The sequence below is a fragment of the Propithecus coquereli genome, unplaced genomic scaffold (genome assembly GCF_000956105.1).
Source record: "Propithecus coquereli isolate 6110/MARCELLA unplaced genomic scaffold, Pcoq_1.0 Scaffold169, whole genome shotgun sequence".
Taxonomy (NCBI): domain Eukaryota; kingdom Metazoa; phylum Chordata; class Mammalia; order Primates; family Indriidae; genus Propithecus; species Propithecus coquereli.
Genome location: NW_012141524.1, coordinates 3,027,650 through 3,054,237, shown reverse-complemented (window position 1 = coordinate 3,054,237; position 26,588 = coordinate 3,027,650). Strand labels below are relative to the sequence as shown.

General features: G+C 35.4%; 1 protein-coding gene across 1 annotated transcript in view; it reads left to right on the top strand.

The window, feature by feature from the left end:
• Positions 1-26,588, top strand: part of ARHGAP15 (Rho GTPase activating protein 15) — a 614,346-nt gene that overhangs the window by 386,668 nt on the left and 201,090 nt on the right. Inside the window, exon 10 of the mRNA XM_012641747.1 lies at positions 366-464. Within this exon, the coding sequence (XP_012497201.1) occupies positions 366-464 (99 nt within the window). The remainder of the gene's footprint in view (positions 1-365; positions 465-26,588) is intronic.

Genomic DNA, 26,588 nt, shown 5'->3' with positions numbered 1-26,588 from the left:
CTTCTTCTAAAACACTAAGCATACCAAAGACACTAAGATTAATTATTTTGCAGAATTTCTTTTAATTCCTTGTCATTATTTTATAGAAGACAAAGTTAAGGCCCAGAGAGACTATAACTTACTCAGTCATCCCTGTCTAATCGATGGCAGAGTGTTCATTTTCTTACTCTGGGGCCAGGGTCCTGTTCCGTAGAGGAGGGAGTTATGATCTTTGTATGTCTGCCATAGACACTTTGGAATTAAAGCAAAAAATCAATTCCTATGCAAGATGAAGATTTCAGCATGCAGTGGATATGGAAACAGATCAAATTAAGGAACAACGCAAGCTTGGATTTTAATGAAGCTCATCTTTGTTTCTTTTGCAGATCAAATTTTTGGCTCTCATCTGCACACAGTGTGTGAACGTGAAAATTCCACAGTTCCGAGGTTTGTAAAGCAATGCATTGAAGCTGTCGAAAAAAGAGGTGAGTAACGGAATATCTAGCAGTTCCCCCGTTACCGCACCCTCTAAACAACCAGTACTCAAGTTAGCAGTGCCACTTGATTTGTCTGGGAAGCCATGCAATTAAAACTTGACTTGTGTTAATCAGTTAAGAAGATCAAATTTCTTATTAACTTCAGTTTGTTTTTACAATAGGGACATTAGTAATTCTCACTAATGTTCTTTTTTTTTTTTTTAATATTTTGTCTGTCTGACATACTGTTGATTCAATTGCAAACTTCTTGTTTTCAAGCCAGTGATAAAACATTCATAAAATATCAGCATTCACAGTGTTAGAACCCTCCTAACATTCATGCTGGTAGACGTTGTGCCAGAACAATTTTTGGTAAGCCCCCAACATTACCCAAGTGAAGCAAATAGCATTCCTACTCACAGATAGTGAAATCCCATCTTCCACATGTTCCTGTTCAGGATGGAATATGGCTAATGGGTTTTCCTGGGACAATTGACAGATACACCTCTAGTGTTAAGATGACCTTTGATTCCTCTATTTCAACATTCTGTTTTTCATCTGAAATTATTTCATCTTGCTGAAGAGAACAAAACAAAACCCAGTTGACTCATCATTTCTACACTAGTCTATCTGTGGGGTGTTTTTCCTTCAAACTATGATTTCATTCATTCAAGGTCATTTTTCCTGGAAGATACATGTAGTAGATGCAGAATCTTAAAAATTGTATTGTATAAAAATGCAAAGCTTCATCACCATCTGTTACAAGTTTACAACATATTCCCTGGATCTAGGGGGATATATATCACGTAAAAGATAGAGGTGTTTTCAGAAAAAGAACTGGTGAACCTATTCCCATTTCCAGCTCCTAGTGTCTTAAAACAATAGAACTAACAGGAAAAAAAAATCTTTACCAAGTAATCTGCTAGGAAAAAAGCCATTTTAATTCTCTCAATGTTACCTGGCTTTATTATAAAAGCATAATAAAAATGGTCTGCAATTTCTAACTCCTGGAAATTCATACTTTAATTATACTGTAAGGACAGCCTTGGGAGCCTGTTATTCCCATATCAGTAGGAAATGAGAGAATAACAAGAAGGGGAAGAGTGGGCAGGGAACGTGGATAAAGAGAGTGGCTTTGGGGAAAGCACATCAACACATCAGAGAGAAGAGTGGAGGTTAAGAGATAGAGCAGAACACAGAAATTGCAGCATGGACATGAGGAGAGGTGTCTGTGAGGAATGAAGCCAATTGGAGTTTAGAAAGAAATGTGTTCTTATTGCAAGTTGCAATTTCATTTAATTTTATAAGCACATATTTTAGGAATAAATATTATTTAATAAGTACTTAAACCCAAAATGGATCACTGAGAATATTATAATGTTATTTCCAATAGCTAAATTGTCATCATTTCCAGGAAATCTTCATTCACTTATAAATACTCAGTATCGACGGCATGAGCACCATTATATTAGACCAAAAATCCAAATAGGACATTGGGGGAAGCTGCACATAATAAGATGTGTGCATGTATAAAGAAGAGCTCCATACCTCTCAATTTATGTCTCTACCGTAGGCAAAATGAAATACTCTGCTAGATGCAGCCTTGCAGTGTGCAGATACTATAATATTGTAGAGTAGAAAATGTCTATAAATAGAAATGGCATCTTTTGTTCATGGCATTTTGTTGGTGATTTTTAATAAAATAAGACAATGTTTTTGCTGACAGGAGCAATCACATCTAGCATTATATTTCATTGTCCCAGTGTTTACTCTTAAAATGAATTTGTAGATCCAGCACTAAACAGGCGCTAATCACACATACGATTATTAAAATAATTCCTAAGCATTTTAATGAAACTCAAAGACTTTACAATTCCACAAAGCAACTGATAATTCAAAGCACTTTGGCAGTGTCAGCTTAAAGGAACTCTATGGAAATGTTCAATAAAAATTCAGAAGCACAAGATAAACCTCTCACATCATTGCAAGATTTACAAGTGTGTACTTTTGATTATATTTTTCTATGATCATTTTGTTGGATTAATATTCTTACATTTATACGCCAATTCTATTTACTCAAAGTGTTGTTTTTACTAAATTCTGGCATAAAGCATTTGAGGACAGAAATAATTTATGTGAATCTAAGTCCAATGTTTATGCAGGCTTCTGATGACATTTTATGCTGGGGTTGGTATTAGGAAGTAGCATATGAAGGTGCCAAGTCTCTCGGCACGGCTGGGACTCGGCATATCTAGCGCCCTCCTTCTAATGGCCAGATCCTCTCGCAGCCAAGACACTCAACTGCAGAGTCATGGGAAATGCTTATGGACCAGTTATGGGAAAGGCATATTTAATGAAAACTGTGTGTTTACTCTCATAGACTTAGGAAAATGGCCTCAATACTCACTACAACAGCACACTGGCTATTATAAAAAAAAGATTTGTTTCCTTCCCCTTTTTTTTCCTTCCTCTTTTTTATCCTTGAGATTTTTTTCTCCTCCTTAAAAAAATTAATCTGTAAACTGTAGCTGTATATTTTAAAATGCTTCTTAGATGCTTGATTTAAACTGAAACATAATCAGGAAGGCAGATCTCACCATTAGTTCATTCAGTTATTGGTCTTACCTGCTTGCATTTGACAGAACCAAATTGCTCATGCTTCTATAGTCTCCACGGGAAATTCTACCCAGTCCTTGGCACAGGGATGCATTCTTTATTCATCCCTGGTAAGGTGGTATTAGTTACATTTTAAATTTTGCAACTCTTGGACATGCCTAGAAGAAAATTTATTCATAAACCAAATGTAAACCAATTTAGCCAATAACTTGTTTAGTATGTTTCCTTATCTTGATTTGGTTCCCTTTATTCCTCTAAACCACTAGAGCTTTCTCCTCCTCACCAACTGTTATAACTAGATTAAAGTCATTTCTGTGGTTTCTGACATTGTCTGCTCAACCTTGAAAATACACACAAAATTTGGAGGGCAAACTGAAGGAGCGTGTTAGTCTTTAAAGCTCTTCCAAGTGGTTCATTCTCCCTTGCCTTGCCGTTACAGTTGCAGAGCATGTATATGAGATACCGTAATTAGCCAGTGCAAAACTCAACTTATGTTTCTTCTTCCAAAGCAATTTCTGTGAAAATATTGAGTCATTGTTTGGCTAATGCTTAATATGTACCCTTGGTAAGATGATGAAAAGCATGAGATCATCTGATACTATTTTGGAGGTCTAGAGGAACAAGTGTGTAGAGGGAGGCTTTGTAACATGTTGGTGGTATGTAGAGATAAGCAGTGAAAAGTCCATTTTTCTACTATATAGAATACTTCGTGTAGTTTCTAATGACATTACATATGTATAAAAATTGCTTGCTTAAAAATAGGATTACCTGTATCTGTTAGATACAAGGGTCTAGGAGACTTGAACTAAGCAAAGTGTACAATCTAAGCTGGTGTAATAAGTAGTAAGACCTTAGTTCATAGTTCTTTTTATGCAAAGCGTATACTGACTGCCTACCCTTTGTGAAGGTCCATTGTTTGGGAAAAAAATCCTCACCCAGTACTTGACAGATTGTAAGCAGTCAATTAATATTGGTTGAATGAAGTAACCCTGAGGAGCTATTGAGTACCTACTGTGTGTAATTCTCTGTGCTATGGCTGAGAATACAGAGGAAACAGACACTAAGCAAATAGACACACACATGAATATGTGAGTTCGTTAGCATAAACTACAATAAGTGCTATAAGAGAACAGACACTACAATACAGAATAGCCACTACAATAATGAAAGAGCAGGGAAATGTGCGTGCTTAAAAATAGTATAATAGGCCGGGCACGGTGGCTCATGCCTGTAATCCTAGCACTCTGGGAGGCCAAGGCGGGTGGTTCGTTTGAGCTCAGGAGTTCGAGACCAGCCTGAGCAAGAACAAGACCCCATCTCTACTAAAAAAATAGAAAGAAATTAGCTGGACTACTAAAAATATATAGAAAAACTTAGCTGGGCATGGTGGCGCATGCCTGTAGTCCCAGCTACTCGGGAGGCTGAGGCAGGAGAATCGTTTGAGCCCAGGAGTTTGAGGTTGCTGTGAGCTAGGCCGACGTCACGGCACTCTAGCCTGGGCAACAGAGTGAGACTCTGTCTCAAAAAAAAAAAAAAAAGTATAATAAACCTTCAGTAATAAGCAAATATTGGTCTAGTTTATTCTCCATGTAAGACCAGGAGAAGTTTAATTTTGCCTTATTTCCCAGATTATTTTCTTGACACATTGTGACAATGAAATATTAATATAAAGAGTCACATGGTGTGAAATATCTAAAAAGACATGGCTTAAATAGTAAACTAGTCTTTTTATACCCAAAAATATAGTACCAAACATGTATTTTGTCAAAGAATTCTTTTATATAATAAGAGTTAGCTAAATGAATGAGCATATTTCTACCCTAAACATATTTTAATGTATCCAATATATTTTTAAGGGAATAGACTAATTTTTACAACTTTTTAATATAATTTGCGTTGGCATTCATCAATTGGAATAAGATCTAACAACTCATTTTTCCTTCGTAATTCCTGGTTCTGGTTAATACACCCCCAAGCTAGTTAACAACAGTAAAATGATACCTAGAGATCTGTTATACAACAGCGTGAATATACTTAACACTACTGAACTATATTCTTGAAGATGACTAAGATGGCAAATTTTATATTATATGCTTTTAACCACAATTTTTTAAAAAATGATACTATGTCTTCCAAATTTAATGATTCCAGGTGTAGGCTCCTTTGCAGAATGCCTCAGAGATGCTAATCAACAAGTTGGTCCTTTCTGTCTTTTTTCTAGAACACAAAATACTGTGAAAGGAACAATACACAAAGTTACATATTTGACTTGGTGCCTAAAAGCCACCCTGGGATCCATAACCTTGCTTAAAGATTTAAGAAAGACCTTTAGTCTACTTCTGAGAAGGTCCTTAGCCTCAAAAACTTTATCTCTCAACTTGACTTCTTAGCAGCTGTTATATTTTTTTGCTGTCGTTTGTTTGACAGGATCCAGTTATAGGTTCCGATGTCTGTTTAAAGAAACAAGGAGGCTGTTGGCTTTAAAATTCCCTCATTGCTTGTGTGATCAGCATTTTCCCAGGCTTTTCTACATAGTTTGCCAAGCAAAGGGACTGACCTTTTGTAGCAAACACTTTTTCATTTCAAAATGCTCACTTTGATTTTTGTCCCATTTTATGCTCATTCCAAACTGTTTACAACCCACTAAAAATGACTGTGAATTATATGTTTGTGTAATGGATTCCTTTTGTGGTCTGAGTGGAATGTTTACTTTGAACAATTAGTTATCTTTGGGTAGATTATAGCAACTTGGAAAAGGAATGGCTAAAATTATTATTATACCTTAACTGTTTCTTTTTTGGTAATTCCTCTGCTGTTATGCGAGTTTTGAGACAATGTCACATCAACAAGTCCATGGCATTATAAATGCGATCTACTATTGCGTGAATATTTTTTGGACACGTGTATTAATATCACAAGAAAGCATAATTAGACACCTAGGCAGGAATACACTTAACTGACTCATAAAAATTCAAAACATGGCATATACATAAACACATGAATATTTGCCACAAACGTATTATATTTTCATATTAGGTGAGGTATGTACATGTATGTGTTTATTATGTAAATAGCTGACTTGATTATAGTAGCGCTGTTATGCTGAGACGTAACAAGCACTGTAGTTGTTATAATTTTCCTGATACTCAATTGAGTGCACCAGTCTGCCTCTCGAGATCCTACCGAGTGCTTACTTGCAAAAATAAAACTTTACATAGCCATTTCCCGTTGCCTTTGAATCCAGGCCCCTGAAGTGCAGATCATATTGCCTTCACCAGACAAGCTCTGCTCCCAGTTCTGCTAATTTTATACTGTTCATTCTTTCCCACTTTGGGATAATCTATTATAGTTGGATCCAGGCACGCACTAAAGGCTGATACTTCCATGAAGAATGTGCAATTTGTACTATTTAGTTTGTGACGAGATTCTTGAAAACTTTCATGATTCTATCTTGTTCCAGAGAGACTTCTGCTTGCTAGTTTTATAAGCAGTGACTGAAAAAAGTAAGAAAAACAAAACAAACTGATAAAAATTACATGCTCAAAAAAAAAAAAAAAATCTAGAGTACAAGATAAGCACTTTTTCTTTTTCCCCAGAGAATATCTGTGGACTGAACAAAAATGTTTCTGAGAGCACTGACCTATGTTTTCTTTTTTTTTCCAAGTGCTTACTTTTCATGCCTAAAGTTAGGCATCCGCATGCATTTACAGTAGAGATGATCATCAAAGAAGCTCCATGAATGTTTGCAATGAATCTCCTTAGTTTTTCTGAGTTAAAATTAAGATCAGTTTAGTGCTTTGGTGTTTTGTGTTTTGTTTTGTTTCATTTTGTTTTAATGCAGCCACAAAGGCAGCCACCTTCCTGACAGCATAGTGTTGTGCTGGGTCCAAGCTGGAATTGGCTCTTTGGGGTAGTCATGCTGGGGCCTCTGTGTCTGTAAGAAAGCCACATTCAGGGCTGGAGGGAAAGACAAAATCAAAAAAAGAGTAAACAGGAAACAGCCAGCAAGAGTATAAAAGAGCAACTGGGAAAAGACAACCAAAAGAAATCAGAGATGACAAGGTGGAGAGAGGGGAAAAGCTGCATTTTGCAATTAAGAAAACAAATGTGGATAAAAGGGGATGCTTGTGAGGTCTGTAATGAAGAGAGGACAGACTATTGAACCAGTTGCCACCTCTGCCACAGTTACCTGATGCCTGCTTCTCTGTTCTAGAGAAATTTAGTCTTGCTCTAGAAAATGCTTGAATGTTAAATCTTGCAATAAATGGCATACATTGGGTATTCACAAATTCTATGCACAGAACTGGTTATTAATTAATTCACTGTACTTATTAGTGACGTTTAATAGAGTTTATCTACATCTAGTGATACTTGAAGTCATTATCAAAAAGAGAATTTAAACATAACAGAAGTTAATGTAGTAATTAATCGTGCAGTTCAATAACCAGAGAGGCTGTCTAAGAAATATAGCAAAGGGGCTCTGGTCAGATTGGTCAGTGGATATTCCCACACTTTAGAATCCAGAATCCACAAAAATAAATAATGTGCTTTCCCAGATAAGCCTGAGTCTAATTTCCTACCCCCTCCTCCCACCCTCATTCTAAAGTTTAGATTCTTCACACACTTTTTCCTTGGAGTCAGTTGGGAGGAAACAGAGCCAAAATTAAGACCCTCGGAAATTCGCCTCTTGTGGGTGGGGGATTTCAACAATGCAGCACCTCGACACACCAAGATGCAATACTCTAAAATAGCCTATAGTGGTGTCATTTACACAATGGGAGTTATGGGTCTGGGAATTTTTCCATTACAAGACCCCATATTCAGAAGTTAATAGTTCAACCATAAAAATAATCTTGGCTGAAAGTTGGCAGGATGTTTTAGCTTGGAAGCAAATGTTTACAAAATTTCAAAAAAAAAATTGCATGCATTTGGAAAGCTTTCAGGTTTCAAATAGCCGGAGCAAAAATAATAATAATAAGGCAATCAGAGATTTTCATATATTTATTGCCCAGGATTCAAAATCGATTTGTAGTTTTTCAATAGAAATTCTTGTTGCATAATGTGAATTAATTGATTAAAAATAAATAACGTACCAAAACTTTCACAACAGTGTCACTCTGTTTGGTGAAATAATTTGTTATTTATTGGTGAAACAAGAATCTATATTTGTGTAAGCATTTCCCTAGAGCTTAAACATTTATAATTAAGAAGTCAAATTAATTTAGGAAGCTATAAATGAGACCAAAATATTACACTCCTTTGTGGGCTTCCTAATGAATAATATTTCTTTCATAGAAACAAATGCCTTTTTCCAAGGAATTTTCACACTTTCAAATTATGTGTGCCCAATTTAAACATTAGTTGTTAGTCTACATACACATGTATATATAGTAAAAGAGACATACAAATTCCAGGTGAAGTAGTTGCATTGGTCTATATAATTGAACATAGTATATTTTCCTGTTCACGATATTTAGAGTATTTGGTGAATCTCCTTAAAAGATTCATGTCTTCTAGAGTCCTCTAAGTCTGCGGTCCCCAAACCCAAGGTTACAACTGGTACTGGTCCGGTGGCCTGTTAGGAACTAGGCCACACAGTGGGAGGTGAGCAGCAGGCAAGCAAGCAAAGCTTCATGTGTATTTACAGCCACTCCCCATCACTCACATCACCCCTGGGCTCCACTTCATGTCAGACCAGCAGCTGCGTTAGATTCCCATAGGAGCATGAACCCTACTGTAAACTGCGCATGTGAGGGATCTAGGTTGCACGCTCCTTATGAGAACCCAATGCCTGATGATGTGAGGTGGAGCTGAGGCGGTGATGCTAGTGCTGAGGAGCAGCTGCAAATGCAGATTATCGCTAGCAGAGAGGTTTGACTGCACAATAAATGTAACATGCTTGAATCATCCTGAAACCGTCCTCCACCGCCCCACCCCTGGTCTGTGGAAAAATTGTCTTCCATGAAACCAGTCCCTGATGCCAAAAAGGTTGGGGACTGCTGCTCTAAATTCTTTGGGAGGTTATCTTACAGTCTAACAGCCTATAAAGTTAGAAATGTTTTTCTTGGGTTCAAAATAATTATTTCTTTTCTAGTTTTATGTCTTTTTGCCTAATTTTATACTTCTCAAGTCACTTCCTATTTTCAGTTCAGAAAAAAAAAAAGTCAAATGGAAAAAGTTAAGGGCAGAACACTTTGAGGAGAGAAACTAACTGTGCAAAACAAAAATAGCTTTGAAATGATAATGCTGGAAGAGTTATTGAGGTTATAATAGACCATAGACCCAATATGTAAAAACATACTCTTTTTTATGGAAATAAGAATGCCCAAAAATTTAGGGTGAAATCATAGATTATAGAAGAAAAATATTTAAAATATTACCTTTGGTACTCTGTGTGCTCCTTCACGTATAGGCCAACTTCTCACACAGTACCTAACAAATAATGGATTCTCAATAAATAAGGAATACATAAATAAATTATATCCAATATTGCTTATATCTTTATTAGAAAGTTTCATGCCATTGCTACACCTGCATATGGTTGAAACTATAAAATGATGAATGACCAACAGTTGTTGGTTGAGGGCAGCTGTGTGATGTGCAGAGAATAGCATGATCTGCAAATCTGCTTTTTAAACATTTAAACAAGTCCATTTCTGATAAGAGTATATTATATTGTTCAATAAGGTACCTTTCTTTCCATCAATATCCAGCTATGCTAAACAATTGAAGTTAAGTTTCCTTAACGATTTTATTCATCGATTTTTGGATTCTCTATTTAAGTTAACCATCCAGCAACTACTAAAATATCCATTCTCTGCTCATTTTCATCAGAGGAAGTCATATCCCATTAGGCATTGTTTCGACACCAATAGCCTGCTGTTTTTAATCAAGTAATTGAATGGTAACTATGACTTATAATTGACATGCCTGAAATGGTCAGGCATAGGCTTGGTTCCCATAACCACACAGAAAGTTGAGCTCCACATCTTTGCCTTTAATTCAGAGTTGGAATGCCATGTTGGTGCTGTTCTGTATTAGTTTACTTCCCTGTAAATGTCTCACTCTCTTGATTCAGTGTTTGTTTTCCATGTACCTCTTAGGAACTTTTCATTTGGATGATAATTTTTTTTAGTTGAAAGAGTCTATCAAACAATTTAAAATAAGAAATATATGATCAATACAGAGATCTATCAATTTGAAGTTAATAAAGACAAAATATATGATTTTGCTATTGGATATTGATTTCATTTTCTCCAAATTTACTTCATGGAGGAAAAAAGTTAAACTCTGCTGATGCTATCAAAAGCTCTAACAGGCTTTGGTTATACCAGTGTCCTTAAAATCGGACTATTATCTTTCTTGTTTCAAAATGATGCTTTTGTTGTATTTTACATTTTTGACAGTTTGGGCTAACTTAACTCTTTAGTCTCTTTAAAGAGTAGTGGAACACCTAACAGATGGTGTTGTAATCACTGCAGTAAGCTTGCTTTTCCTTTTGTCTTGAAGATAGGCATTTGGCCATGGGTCTGATACTGTATAACCTAATACTGGACTCTGTGTTTTTGGCCTAAAGTTTGACAGCATAACAAACACGCATTTCCTCTGGATTTAATTCTTGACTCTAACATTTCATGCTAGTCATTCTCTCAGGATGATCTCAATCAAACCTAAATCTTCAATGATTCCTTCAATGACTCCAGAGCTCCTATATGCAAATAACTTCCCAAACTATTTCTTCCACTGAGACTTGTGGTCTAGAAACCTTCTCAAATTTTCCTCTGGCACCTCAAACTCAACTTTTTTGAACTGAACTCATCACTTTCCCCAGCAAACATATTCGTCCCCCTTTATTTCCTAATTCAGTCAGTGGCATCACAACCTATTTTCCCCAATGCCCTAAAGAGACGTATGTCGGACATCTTAGATTCTTCTCTCTCATCACACACAGAATCACTCGCCAAGTCTCATGATCTCTGCTCTCTTACTATACCTTGAATCTGGTTCCTCCTTTCACTTTCTGCAGCCTTGATTGCAGATTGATTACTTTTGCGATAAACCTCCTAATGAGGTCATTGGCTTTGTTCTCATTTCTGCTTCGGCCACTCCCCTCAATGCTGCCAGAATGATCCCTCTTAAATATGAATAGAATTGTGTTATCCCTTCTTAGAACCCCTTCCTTGTCTTCTTCAGGATAAACAAAATTCCACACTAATTATTCCCATGAAAAACGATAAGCATATGACCTTTGTCTACTGTCCAGCTTCATATTCTCATAAGCTACTTTCTATGCTCCAGGAATACCAACTGCATGACGTTTTCCAAAGGCCTATTCCTTCCATATGCTGTTCCCTCTCCCTAAAAATGCTCTCTCATCTTGTCCTTCTGCCAAATTCATATTCATCCTCTTGTGAATAGCACAAGTCACCTTCTCCAAGGAATATCCTCTGACTTACACCCACAAGCACCCCTCCATGGTCTCTTGAACATTATTAGGCTCTCCTTCCACAATGTTCCAGTGACAGCTTCGCTTTCCCTAAAATAGACCTTTTTGCCTGGGACTGTAAGGGCCTGCTTCATTACCTGTTTCCCCATCTAGAATGTGGGTCCTTGAGACTAGGAATTGTGTCTGCTTCATCTCTGTCTCCATGGTGCTTACCATACCATACCTTGCAGATGGTGGGAGCTCAATTCATGGTGGATGATTAAATGGATGAAGAGACAGATAATATGCAAGATTTCTGTTCATCCATCCATTCATGCATTTATCCGTAGAGAATCAGATCGTATAGACTGAATATTCAGTGACCTGGTAGAAGCAACAGTGATTATATGCCTCTTGAAACACAATGCGAAGTTATGTTATCCAGGAGGTAGGGAAGCTACCTTCAAACTGAAAATAAGCGTTTTTACTTTTCTTTTTTCTTTTCTTTTCTTTTTTTTTTTTTTTTTGCAGTGTGGCATGATATATATCTATAGATAATATATTGTATTAGCAATAGTCAAGAATAGGATAGGACAGAAATAGAGCAATGACTCTGGTGTCCAATACAGGTTTCAGACAAAACATATTTTCTCATTTTTAATAGCAAGAAACCAATCTCTCAAAAATTGTGTTAAATTGTTTCATAAACCTGAAGGATTCAACTAACTAAAGCCAAATTTGATGCCTTTGAGACCTACCAGTTCCATAAGAATAGCACTATCAACTTTCTGGTTCAAAAATGATGCTCTTTTATATATAAACCTCCAGGCATTGTGCCTGCTTCCCTGTAAGTTTGTGTATAATTTTTCCCATTATCACCCCCTAGGTATCTTTCACCGTCACCACTTTCCAGGCATCTACCATCCACTGAATAGCCATGTTTCTGATTATCTTTTCCCAAACGTATTAGCTTGCATTATTTAAGGCTGAATCTCGTTTTATTATTTCCTGCTCGTATTTCTAAACTCCTTAAGTCCATTTGTATGATTCTTTTGTCCTCACAGATGTCCACAGTTCCTCCCAATTTAGTATCATCAGCAAATTTAATTAATGCTCTGTTTACCTCTCCTTCTAATGAAACCAGTCCCTTGTTTCATTTCATCATACGAAGTAAAAATGTATTGGCAATAAAACAGTCCAAAGAAATGTTCCCTCGCTGGAGGAGGGGAAGTTAAGGATACAGCAAAGAATCCTGTTGTGAAGTGGACAGTGTACCAGCATGGTGAGCTAGTTTTCTATTGCCCTGAAGAAAAACCTTTTTCACAGAGAGCACACTTTGGCCTATTGCCCGGGTTGGTACTAGTGTGTGTATGTGTACACGTGTATTGTGTGTATTCTTCTCTGCAAGGTTGCTTTACTACCCTAACTGAGGAATTTTTTACTAAACATATATTTGTGCATATGAAAATCATATTTAAAACTATAAATACAAATGTATTTATAGTTTTATATAAATTAGCATTTATAGTTTTAAATACAATAAAATGTAAGCTAGTAACATCTAATTCATAGCATAGCTACAAATGTAGATATGGATATATACATTTGAATGTATACAGGTTCTCAATCATTTTCAGGGGGTTTTTTCTAACATTCACTGTGACCTAAAATTTTATCTTCATCTTTAACTTGATTAGTGCTTTAAATCCAAATTAACCCCTGGATTTAAATCAAATTCTTTAAAAATAGTAGCCTTATAGGCTATGGTAAAAGAATTTTTTTTTTAGTTGTATCTACCAGGCAAACTTCAATAAAATAATATTTTAACTTCTAGAATAAATAGAACTGGAAAATTGAGCTTGATCGGAGAAAGGTGTCTAACCTGTTAACTTTAAGGCAGCAAGTTTATATTCACAGAATTACATCATTAGTCTTGAAGGTGTACAGATATGGTATAGCCTACGGGAAGAAAACAAAGATGCCATTTACTAAGCACCTGCTATGTACCAGACATAATGCTGGTGTTTTCCAAGATATATGCCAATATGACAGGTTCAAAGCCTACATTAATAACTACCTGATACTCCAGAGTCTGTATCTTACCTCCAGCAAAATCTCATAAGTGTTTGCCATGTTTCATATGAAGAGTCAATCTTTGGAATGTAGATGGATTAGTATAAATCCACTGGAAAAAAATACTTTCAAGTTTATGCTTTGAATAGGACAGACAGATGGTAGACCAACATCTCTGTTGTTGTAGACAGAAGACAATGCACGTTCATAGCGTTGAAATGGAGGCTGATATATACTCTACATATAGCACAAGGTCACCAGAGATGTCATCACCAAGGGATAGTGTTAACAAAATAGTGACTGGGAATATTGTTAAGTAGTTACAGCCTCACATTGTTTTTTGTTTGTTTGTTTTTTTTTTTTTTTTTAGTGAGAAAAATCTGATGCATAATGCATTCTTATGAGAGAATTTTCTCAGATGCCAAGACTTTACAGGCATAACTTCCATAAGCTTTAATGGGAATTTCCTGCCAGCACCTGTTACAGTGTAGAGTTCTTACTTTTCACACATAATCCAACACTGATTTGGAACACTGACTTGGAAAAACTAATATAGTGAAACCTTCTTGTAATGGTTCCTCACGTATAATGTTCATCTTTTAATCCTTGGTCTGATATATGTATGTCCATGTTTTCCACTCAAATTCTTTTCCTACCAGAAAAGTTTCTTTTCACAAGATTTTTATAAATCTGAGTCATTTCACATCCATCTCGGCTTCACAGGATTTATAAATGAGAGCAGATAAAACAATTTTTCTTACTAGGTAAACTAGTAGAAATGATACATAAGGGGGAAAGTTATTAGAATAGAAACCGAATTAATGCTGGAAATCAACTCTTCTTGACTGAAAGTAGTTCTATAGATAGACTGAGTATGCCTGAGCAACTAACAATTAGAGTATTATGTGCAAAAAGTAATGATCACAGATTCTAAAACAGAATAACAGGTCAAAATAATATAGTTTGGCTAGATTTTCCCATATCTTTATAGATTAAAATATGGTGACTTTTAATATTTAAGAAGATAATGTGTTCAAATCCCATGGCTAAATCAGCCAGGCAATGTTTTGGGCAGAGGAGAAAGAGGTAAAAGAAATCTTTAAATTTCATATATTTTTAATTAACTCCCACAAATTCCGTTACCAAAAAAAAAACCCCTCAAAAAAACCAAAAACAGGTTACAGTGCTCCTGTTTAACTAAAATTGTTGCAGATTGCACAGAAATAGCATTTTATGAACAACAATCTCACTTTTAAAGGTCGTTGATGTCTCTTTTTGTCTAGAATTTCTAACATACATGGCACATAAGAATGAAAACAGATCTTTATACTCAAAGTCCTGAGTCATTTAGCATCCTTGTCTGCTTGACAGGACTGTGGGCAGGCAAATGCTTTTCACTTGTTGAGCATTGTCAAATAAGTGAATTTTTACTTCCATTTTCATAGCAAGATTTTGTAACTAATGATGGCAGGATTAAAGTTAGAAGGACTCTGAAACCCTGAAAACATGAGAAGATAATTTTGAGCTTATTAGTGAGATTTCTCATAGGAGCAAAACCTGGGATATGAACAAGAAATAGTGCATTTGCCTCCTTCCTTCCTTTTCTTTGCTAGATATTTACGTTCACCATGATGTCACCTTGCGCACCTGTCTGGCCTATAATACCCTCCTTCAGGCAAACATGCTTCAAGAATATCATTTATACATCAGCCTGAAGTTCAGACACCCTTATAACACTTTTGAGTATTACCTTGAGGAAAGCTGCTTTAAAAGGTATCAACGAGTTAGCAATAAATGGCTTTGTTTCCTATTAGAGCATTTTCAAGCACCAGGGAAGGGAGGGTCTTACTTTGCTTTGCTTTGTTTGATAAGGCAAAAAAAAGGAAGAGCAAAGCATATTGACACTTCTAAAAGCACGACATGTTCCCAAGCTTAGTACCCTCCTATTCCAAAGGAGTTTGGATTAGAGCACATTTTGCTCTTAACTTGGGTGAAATAAGGTTATCATTTTCTTTTGATATTCTCACCAATGAATTAATAGAAATGCATTTGTTTCTGGGTATATTATTATGATTATTATTATTATAGAATGACTAAAAGTAATTCTATAGATAGACTGTAGATTCCTGAGCAGCCAACAATTAGAGCACCATGTACAGAAAGCAATAACCAGGGACTCTAAAACAGAATCGCAGGTCAAAATAATATAGTTTGGCCAGATTTTCCCATAACTTTACAGATTAAAAAATGATGACTTTTAATATTTAAAAAGATATTGCATTACAAAGACTTTATATTAATAAGATTTGTTTTACAACTTCAAAGCAGGTTGGAAATCTAGGCCCTCATAAGTCTGCTGTAGTTCAAGGCCATTTGTCTCCAGCTGAGGCCAGTGAGCTTAGGTCGATCACTGGGGAAAACTTAAGGCCACTAGAGAGGTGAGAGGTGTCAGATGGAGCTAGTGATCTCTACACAGATAGCACCACATACAGTGAAGGTGCAGGGAGAGAGATGCAGTGGGAGAAGTTGCCAAGACTGTGTTCCTACTCAGAGAGAAGACACCTTGGTTTTCAGAGATGTCATGATTCCCCGGGAGAATGTCTCTTCATATTTCAGTCTGTAGAACAAAGACCCATATGGATTTAGGAACCTCAGCATTACACTCACTTAAAAGAAAATTGTTGTACAAATTGTCCCTCAAGAAAGACAGATTATTATTTTACAATGTCCATATGATGGAAAATTATGATGATTATAAAAATAAATTGTGTTAAAATGAATTATGTTTAGGGAACCTGAAAAATGGACCTTTTCTCTCCCAAATGTTTTGTCGTGTCTGAGAATAACAGATAATCCAGGAAGGGGGAACATTCGGATAATGGCAGCCACACTTTTGAATTCATTTGGAACCAATATGGTGCACCCACTTCCTCTTCCTATTCCTTTCCTGCTAGGTATTGTACTTGGCCACTTATCCTCCATCTTTTCCTATCCCACATCCTACACGAGTGAACTCTTGTCTTATTTACCTTACTTTTAGTTAAAGACTGCTGTCAAGAAAGGATCTAATAAATTAATCCACATTAAGGTATACATGATTAGTAAGGTTTGATATGAAATCTCTCCATAGGATTTCAAGACAAGGGAATAAAATTCTAATTGCAGAAGTGTAGATATAAACAAGACTATGTAAAAGAAAGTTTTTAAGACAGAATTATCTTCCCAAAACTTCTGAAAATATACTGTAAATATAGTGTCTATAATTAATATTAAAACTTGACCAATGACATAAAATTCAGCTCTTCAAATTGATAGTCTTTCACTTCTATCTTCTACAGTACTTCAAAAGTCAGCAATAGTGACTGATTATGGCTTGTTAATATTATTGTCAAAACTCAAACTCTGCTGGCCCTTGGGGGAAATGGGGAAATTAAGACATCCTTTATTTAAATTTCATACAAAGGAATACATGAAATGTATTTATAACTTGGTTTCTCACCACTTAGAAACTCACATATATGGGGTAGACATTCCAGAAATATTGTATTCAAAAACATTAACATGTGTAACACATCTCGGGGTTTTTTTAAATTGACAAATAATGTTGTATGTTTTTGTTGTGTACACCATGATGTTTGAAGTATATGTGCATTGCGGAATGGTTAAATCTAGCTAATTAATGAATGTATCACCTCAGATGTTTATCTTTTTTGTGATGAGAGTGCTTAAAATCCACTCTACATTTTTCAGGAATACAATATACCATTATTAACTATAGTCATTTCACTATACAATAGATCTCTTGAAATTTATTTCTCCTACCTAATTGTATTTACGTGTCTTTTTCCAACATCTCCTCATTCTCCTCCATCATCCCTAACCACTTCAGCGACTGGTAACCACCATTCTACTCTCTACTTCTATGAGATCAATGTTTTTCGATCCCACATGTGAGTGAGACCATGTGGTATTTGTTTTTCTGTGCCTGGCTTATTTCATTTAGCATAATGTTCTCCAGACTCATCCATGTTGTCACAAATGACAGAATTTCTTTTTATGGCTACATAGTATTCCATTGTATATAGGTACCACAGTTTCTTTATTCATCCATTGATGGACACTTAGGTTGACTCCACATCTTGGTTATTGTGAATATTGTTGTGATAAACGTAGGAGTACAGATACCTTTTCAAAATAATGATTTCATTTCCTTTGGATATATACCCACTGTTGGGATTGCTGAATCAGATAGCAGTTCTATTTTTAATTTTTTGAGAAATCTCCATACTCTTTTTCATAATGGCTGTACTAATTTACATTCCCACCAATAGCGTGTAGGGTCCCCTTTTCTCCACATCCTTACCAACACTTGTTATCTTTTGTCTTTTTAATAATAGCCATGCTAACTGAAGTGAGGTAATATCTCAATATGGTTTTGATTTTCATTTCCCTGGTGATTAGTAATGTTAAACATTTTTTCATATACCTGTTGGACATTTGTATGGCTTCTTTTGAGAAGTGTCCATTCACTTTTTTTGCCCATTTTTTTTTAATTGAGTTTGACTTACTTGGTTTTCGGTTTTGGGTTTCTTGTTTTGTTTTTTTTTTGTTTGCTATTGAGTTGTTTGAGGTTTTTATATATTTTAGATATTAGCACCTTGCTAGATGTATAGTTTGCAAATATTTTCTCCTGTTCTATAGGTTGTACCTTCACCCTGTTGTTTGTTTCCTTTGTTGTGCAGAAGCTTTCTAGTTTTATGTAATCCCATTTGTCTACTTTTGTACAACTTAGTTTAATACACCATATATCTTCTTTTCATGACAAAAGATCAGAAAGAAATGATAGATGCTAAATATATATGTATGTATATGTATATGTATATGCATATACACACATATTTCAATAAGTCTTTCAATGTAGAACTATGTGACAAAATCACCCAGAAGCAGAAAATCTGGTCTGCATTACACTAGTGCTAGATGAGTTTAAATAAGGGAACAATTGGTATTGGAATGCCTTTTTTAAAAGTCAACAAATAGTGTTTAGAGTAACCAGAGGGTATACAATTCTTTGCTAGATGGTTAACAGCTCTCATACTGAGAAGATAGATCTCTCCTAGACCACTAAAAGAAACCTTTGCTTAATCTATTTATAGTGATAATAGAAATTAAGAAAGCCAACCTCGTTGCCACCTCTTGGCTTTCATCTATACATTTCTTTTTGTATGAATCCTAAAATCATAACTGTCAATGGTATAAATTGTCCAGGGATGGTTAGAGCTTCTAAGTATGGAAAATAATCTTAGTCTTTTCAGCTCTCTGCCAGAGACCTTCTATTTGTATCTCCATACCTGGGTGTGATTTGCTCAATAATTGAATATTTCATAAAATACTTAAATTTTGAGATTTCTACTATGTGTCCCATGAATATTTTGAATCGGATCTCAGTGGTCTCATACTGTCTTTGAGCTAAATTTGAGCTACAAAATAGGGCATTCAATGATACTGAAACATTAATGATAGTCTCCAATTATTTTTCAAGGGAGTCTGTGAGAACATAAACCCTTAAGTACATGTAATCATAAAGAAATATAATCTATGGCATAATATTTTGGTAATAAAATAAGTATCATTATTATAAATATTTTTATTCACAAAAGTTATATGTGTATATACACACACATGCATATGTATATAAATATACATATGCATATTATAAAATAATTGGGAAATACATAGAATAATTTAAAAACAGAATCATTACCTCACCTTACAGAGATAATCACTGTTAACATTTCAGTATATATCATTCATATATATATATATATACATATATATAGCTCCATAACATCTGGACCTGTGTACACTGTGTTCGTCACCGTACCCCAATGCCTAGCACACTTTTGCCACATAGTAAACACCTAATCAATATTTGTCAAATTGCATGGAAAATTGGAGCTCACCAACTCAAGGGTTTTCCATCCAAAATGTATTAGAATTTATCTGTCCTTCCAGTTAACCACGGTTTATCATAGGTCCATCTGCCAAACAGGGAGGAGTGTGCCCTAGTCCCATCTTTCTGTTTAGCAGAAGTATTAATAATGACCCACAGGGTAGCCTCTCCTGTATTCTCAAAAAGAAAACAATAATCCTATTTATGTTTCCCAAGAGTAGGAAGCTCAAACAGACTCATCCGCTATCACGATTAGGATTATCTTCTTTGACTAGGAAAGAGTCTAATGACACAATAATTTCTCAGAAGTTTGGGAGAGGGTCAAGAAGCTGAAAAGAACCATTTTGTGATCTAAATAGGACTTTGCTAATGGTTGATGTGCTCAAACAGGTTTGTAGAATATCTTGCTTTTGTGCCTGGAATTCGGCTTCACTAAGCACTTTAGCAGCAGCAGCCAGGGAAGGGGTTTCTCTCACCTGAATGCTTAACAGAGGCAAGCCATCAAAACCCTCCAGGAAGTGGCTAGCCAAAGGCTCTGAATTAGAGGCACCTCCCCAAAGAAGATCAAAAGTTATGCTCCACCAACACAGAGACACTGAGAAATGGTTGAATGTGTTCTAAATTAAACTGCCCTGGTGGTGAGCAGAGATCTGCCAAAATCTTTCAATTAATCACTTTTACCTTCAGGGCAGAGTTAGGCTTGAGAGTATTTCAATAGATTTTTATTGGAACAGGGTTATTTCATATATTAAACTATGTTGCACAAAGTAAAAATAACGTTATTTTTAAGTTGCTACTCTTGTTAAATAAAAGTTGGCAAGCATTCTTGGGGTCTGTATTGTGTCTGTGTATTTGTGTATGTGTGTGGCTTTCTCTCGTGCCATAAGCCTCATTGATTTTTAAAAAGTGAACAGCAATGAATTTGGTGGTAAATATATTTATATAATCATTTTCATTAATAATGTGTTAGAAATAATAGAAGAAAGGTTTTAAGTGTATAATTCGCTACAATACAGTTGAGGTATTTTTTCCTACATCTTCAGCAGTAAGTTAATTAGAATCACCTGCATTTCCTTGGGTGGACACCAAATGGATTGCAAACAAAAACAGATTAAAATAGCTGCTGGAGCTCATGGCATACAGATGACAAGATTCACAAAAAGGACAACGAGGCTCTGAAAATGTTCGCTTTTTAAACAATTTTAGAGAAAATTTTAGCTCTTGCGACTTCTCTGTAAAAGCTGCTTATAAGTGTTTTGCTGAAAGGCTAGAATGGCTTTGTTTCTGATCCCTTGATGAGTGAGAGAAATGTTTAAGAAAGATCACTTTACAGAGAGATTCAGGCTGAAATGTGATGACTGTGATTCAAGCCAAGCCAAAAATTACAGTTCAGAATGAAAGGGGAGGGACGTGGTTTGGGAATCCATTTTCCCACATTCCTGAATCTCAATCATCCCAGCCAATGTTTAAAAAAAAGTCCAATGGAAAACAATGAGGTCACTTTGTTTAGATGTTTAAGAAAAAGAGGGATGGAGGGATTGAAAAGAATGACAGCAAATATATGAATTTTAAATCAATATCTATTTCAAGTATGATGGGATCAAAGGCTAGACTTTATATAACTATTATGACTTCATCCCAAAGCGAGCCATTTTTCAGTTTTGCTCTTGTTTGTGTTGGTGAGCCTTTTACTGAGTGTCTTTAACTTATGAAATAGTCCGTTGCTAAAATTTTAAAAAGAGAACAGCGTATATGGGCACAGAGTTCAGATTACTCCTCCCCAGACTCCAAGCTTTCCATAGGAATGGCGTCTCCAGGAAGCTGGTTTCCCTTCCTTAAACCTGCTGTGGCCACCCGGTTGCTGTGGCCACCACACTGCTGTCTAGATCTCAGGTTATGCTGGCGTATTTGCTTGCAAACTACCGGATGATGATGGCTGGCCAAATTAGACTCTTTGTTCTTGTTACTGCCATTTATTTTAATGAAACACACTAAGCAAATCACAATACCAAAAGAATGATTTATTTACATCAGCATGATCACAGCATAACAGTGGAACTCAAACAAAAAAGAAATTCAGAGAATGAATGATATGAAATGAACCAAATACAATCTACAACTTCACTATCTTCCAGATACACAAAGTTTTCCTTCAAGACAACAGCTCTTACTTAATGATAACCAGAGTTATTGGCCAATATTTGTCTTCAAGACTAAGATTAAAAAAGAAAAAGAAAGAAACAAACTTGTAAGAGAATTTGTCCAAGATTATTTGCAGGTACCTTGTTTCCCATTCTTCAGAAATCATTTTGTTTGTTCATCTTTGGTCTGATCAGACCATGGATAGATACTATGTTCTTTCCTAGTGAAATTTCACAAGCAAACTCAGGGGCTTGCTGAGATCTTTCTTACCTTGAGAGATTTCCAGAATGATCCTAAGTCCGGTATAGTTCTATAAATCATATTTCTGTCTACCATCCTGCAGCCTTCATATAGTTAGGCCTCAAATTCTTAGCTGAGTTTAGATAGACATATAAGAATCAATGTGCAAGAAATGAGGAGCCCCACATAGAATACCATCCTTTGACTATCAATTTCACTTTACCCAGGCATTAAACAAGGTATACAAGTGGCTCCAATCTATATCTCATTAACCACATTACAACTCTTTCTCTCTTGTCTTCCCCCCGATTTACCTACATTTAGTAATCCTTAAGTTAAAAGGCATGATTTTAAAGGCAGTTGGCTCAGTATTAAGTCTGAGTGAAATAGGAGTTGAATTAAATGTATGAAGGTTAGATGCAAAAACAAGCCTGATCCATAAAAAGAATCACAGCAAATGGAAACCAGGAATAGGACCTTTTCTATGCTACTCTTTACACTTCTGGATTACAACAGTATAGATAAATATCTCCAATTATGAGAAAATTAGTGAGATATTGTGACAGAAACTAAGAATAAATATAAGGGAAAAATTTCTAATAATGAGGAATGACAGTTGTTTACCTTTGTATGCGCATTGAGGAGGGATGGCTTTTGTTTTCCTGATAACATTTAAAGAAGTCAGTGAGATTCTGTTCTACTTATTAGAATGTCCAATATCCTACTTAAAAAAAAAAAAAACTGTAGAGATGGGAAACTAGGAAAGTGGTGCAATAAATTGTTATCCAAGATTTTTTCCAACCCTGTGTCTCTATACAAGAATATCTAATAATAGTAAAAAGGAAGATATCCAACCACTTTCCCCTCCCACTCCTACCTCCACACAATCCCCAAATTCTAGTGTCACAGATGTTTTCAATGCGTAAGTGGTACAATGAAGAACCACTAAGAAAACAAACTAGTAACACACTTAACACTCAAGATATTTTGTTCTTTTCCTCTCTCAATTTTAAGTTTGGAGTAATATCAATATCTATGTTCCTATGTGTCCAAATAGGACAAGGCTAGTTAAGAGTTCAGGACTGGGCAGAACCGCAAATATGACCAATATTAGTGATAAATAAATATCTTTGGCAAGGACACAACAATTTTATTTCTTAGTATTAACAGATTGAACTTATGGTGGGAGAGCCGGGGAGAAGCATTTTGTAATGATTCTAACCACCCAAGTGTTCAGTGAAAAGTCCTTGAAAACCATTCTGCTGTCTAATTCAAGAGTCTCTGTTTGCTGCCATCTTTTTCTTAGTCCCGTATATTTTTTCCTTTATTCCTGCTTTTTCAGCTTTAGGGTATTTGATTTAAATCTGGAATTCATCCCCGTGGGACACTGGCAATATAAACAATATAAAATAATTGCTCATTTATTAGTATCACAGGTTCTAAGTCATTTTCTCAGAAATGAACAAAAAAGCAGCAGCTTTCTCTTAATTATCTGTTTTATAAGTCTACTATTTAAAAAATTTTTTAACAAATATTTATCTTTTCTGTGTCTTAAGAGGATAAAAATTCTTATTTCCCATATGAATCTCCTATAAATACCTGACAGATGAAAAAGTCATTTCATTCAGAAATGAATAATCAGAAATAAACCAGTGAAATCTACACAATAATTATAACCAAAAGCAAAGTAGTGAAGGAAAAATTGAGGGTAAGTATTTTGTTATGGCACTAAAAAGAATAACTTACTGCAATAATTGTCTCTGTGAGACAAAAATTCATAGCAGAGATACAAGAAAGGTAGGACAAAATACCAAAATGAGATGAAAATTGAAAAGAAAAGGCTCATGAAAGAAATGGAAGAAAAAAATAAAGCAATCTCAATGATAAAAGGAACATTGGAAAAAGCACAAATGACAGTAGAAATGTTGATGAACACAGAAAAGGACAAGAGTGAGAAAAATAAAAGGAAATAGGGGATATTCTGAAATGGGGCCCTGTATTAACACATTCTTCCAACGTAAGATTTGGAGTCACAACATGTTACACAATGACATTTTTAAATACTCATAGTTTAATCCTTCATCATTTATACTGCATGTTCCAATGAGGAAAATTATTATACAGCAGTATCTTCAAAATCTAATGAAATTTCTATTTTCAACATGAAAAATTCTGTCTTTATGAAAAACAATGTCAGCCTTCCATTCAAGTTAGCAGACTGAGAAAACATGTCTAATTCTCTTTCCTCAAAGAAAAAATATCCAAATGAAATAATAGAAAAGATATGTTTTAAAAAGAAAAAAAAAAAACAATAATGGTGCTGAAAACAGAAAAGGTGCCATCAGCAGATGAAAAATAGAAATTCCAGGAAGACAGAAAACAGATGGGATCAAACAAGTAGAGAAATGAAAGCAGAAGAAACATCATTCCCAGACACCATAATTAGGCACCATTCTTTCCAAGGATGTCCTAAAGAATATCCAAACTTGAAGTCAACAAATTAAAAGAGCAGAAATTGGCTGGCAAGAGGGCAGAAAATAAAGTAATTTGTTAAATAATAGGACCTAACTGCTGGGAGAGCTGGGCTTCTCTCCCTTTATTCTGCACTGAAGAAGCGCCTTGCAGCAGTAAGTGAACCTAAAAATAAGTTCTACAAGGAGAGAGAAGTTGCTAGCAGGACACTCCCAAGCATCCTTCTCATTTAAGATTAAGCCAGTTGGGGAAATATGTATATATATGTATGTGTCTGTACAAATGCAGAAGTACCGTGACCACAGTATATTCTAATTATTTTGGTCTTTCAATCATAAGAGTAATCTGATACTTGAACAACATCCATCTTAAAGAAATTCTAGATACAGAGAAGAGAGACAAAAGAGGGAAGGCTACATTAAGCAAGTAATGTGGAAAGATTTTCTGACTGAAAGGGCCCAGATGGAGAACACATCTGAGTGAAATTTTACTGCTCCAAGTTTAAAGACAAAATAATAATAAAATAAAAAAAAAAATCCCTGAGAGAAAAAACAATTTACCTGCAAGGCATCAAGAATCAATTTGATGTCAGATTTAACAGAAGACATGCTAGAAGACAATGGAACGTTTAGTTTTCAAAGTCAGAGAAGTAAAAGATTATGAAACTGAAATAAATATTCAAATCAACAATCAATTATGAAACAAAAGAAAACGGTCATTGAGATGGGAGAAATGAGAAAAATTACCAGTCATATACTGTTATGAATCAAGAAATTTCTTAAAATTGAATCCAAGAAAGAATAACAGTGGAATACACGAGAAAGGTGGTAATTGACTCTGACCTGGAGCTGCACTGTTGAATATGGTAGTCACTAGCCAAATGTGGTTAAGTTACTCAAAATTAAATAAAATTCAGTCCCTCAGTGGCAGTAACCGCATTTCAAATGCCCAGTAGCCAGTCATATGTGGCCAGTGACTACTGGTTTGGAAGCAAAGATATAGAGCATTTCTCTCCGTGCAGAAAGTTCTGTCGGGCAGCACTTAATTTGAAGAGATGAAGAAACCTCTAAAGGAAGAAGGGGACACGTTAGATCGTAATTTTAGGGAGATCACTTCTGTGAAACAACATTTTAATGTTGAACACAACCACATTCCTTTTCAGAAAAAATTGTACCTAATATCAACCCATAGATAAGTCACAAAATATTTACAAAGAACAAAATAAAATGTTGTTAACTTTGAGAATAAAAACAATAATAGCGTAAGAAAAGAGCTGGAAAGTGGTGAAGCAGAGAAAAGGAAGAGTAAATGCACTAATTTCTTTATGTTTTAATAGCACAGAGATAATTTGATATATTAAGAGATAGAAATAGAAAAATGTAACCAAAAATAGCAAAGAGAAAGAGGGTATACAGATAAGTGGTAGGAACTATAAATGCACTAAGCTCTTTATCTTTTCTGACAGGTCAATAAATATCATTCAAATTTAGTAAATTAATAAACATAAATATGACACAACATAAAATGAATAACAGCAAAAAGAACTAAAACAGAACTGTTAACGATGACTGACTTTGGAAAGCAGGCTGGGACAGCTACTATGCATTGTTCTCATTTATATTCTTCTGTGTGGTTTAATTTTGGTTTTTACCATGAAGTATATTCCCCTATAATTAAAAAAAAACCCTATTTAGAATGGTCATCATAAAGTCATATAGTTATTTATAGAATAAAATCATTATTCTTTGAAAATCAAAACCGTGTCAACTATTTCCTAAGATAATCACTCTTAGGAAATGGCAAGACCATTGCAGGATGAGCATCTCACAAGAAATTAGCAATAATTAAATAAAGCCGGCACGTGGATATAGTAGCATAAACACCCACCGTTGAGACAGAGTAGAGATTAAATTTAGAGTTTGAAATTATATTTTGTACTCTCAGTCATTGAATTTGAAATGTGTGAACAGATAAGTTCGCAATGAAAAGTTGGAAACACTCACTTTAATTTAGAGGAAGAGGGATAGGTCTGAATGGCACAGAAACTTCTCGGAACCCAAGCAGGACTTTGGAAGGACCGAGAAAGAACTGTGCAGCGCCCTAGTGGCAGTCTGGGTGGTTCTGTGCTCAAATATCCGTGCCAGGAAGAGAAGTCAGAAGTCCAAAGTATTGCGAGAATGACTCTTCTTGCGGTAGCTCTGCCCTCCTAGAA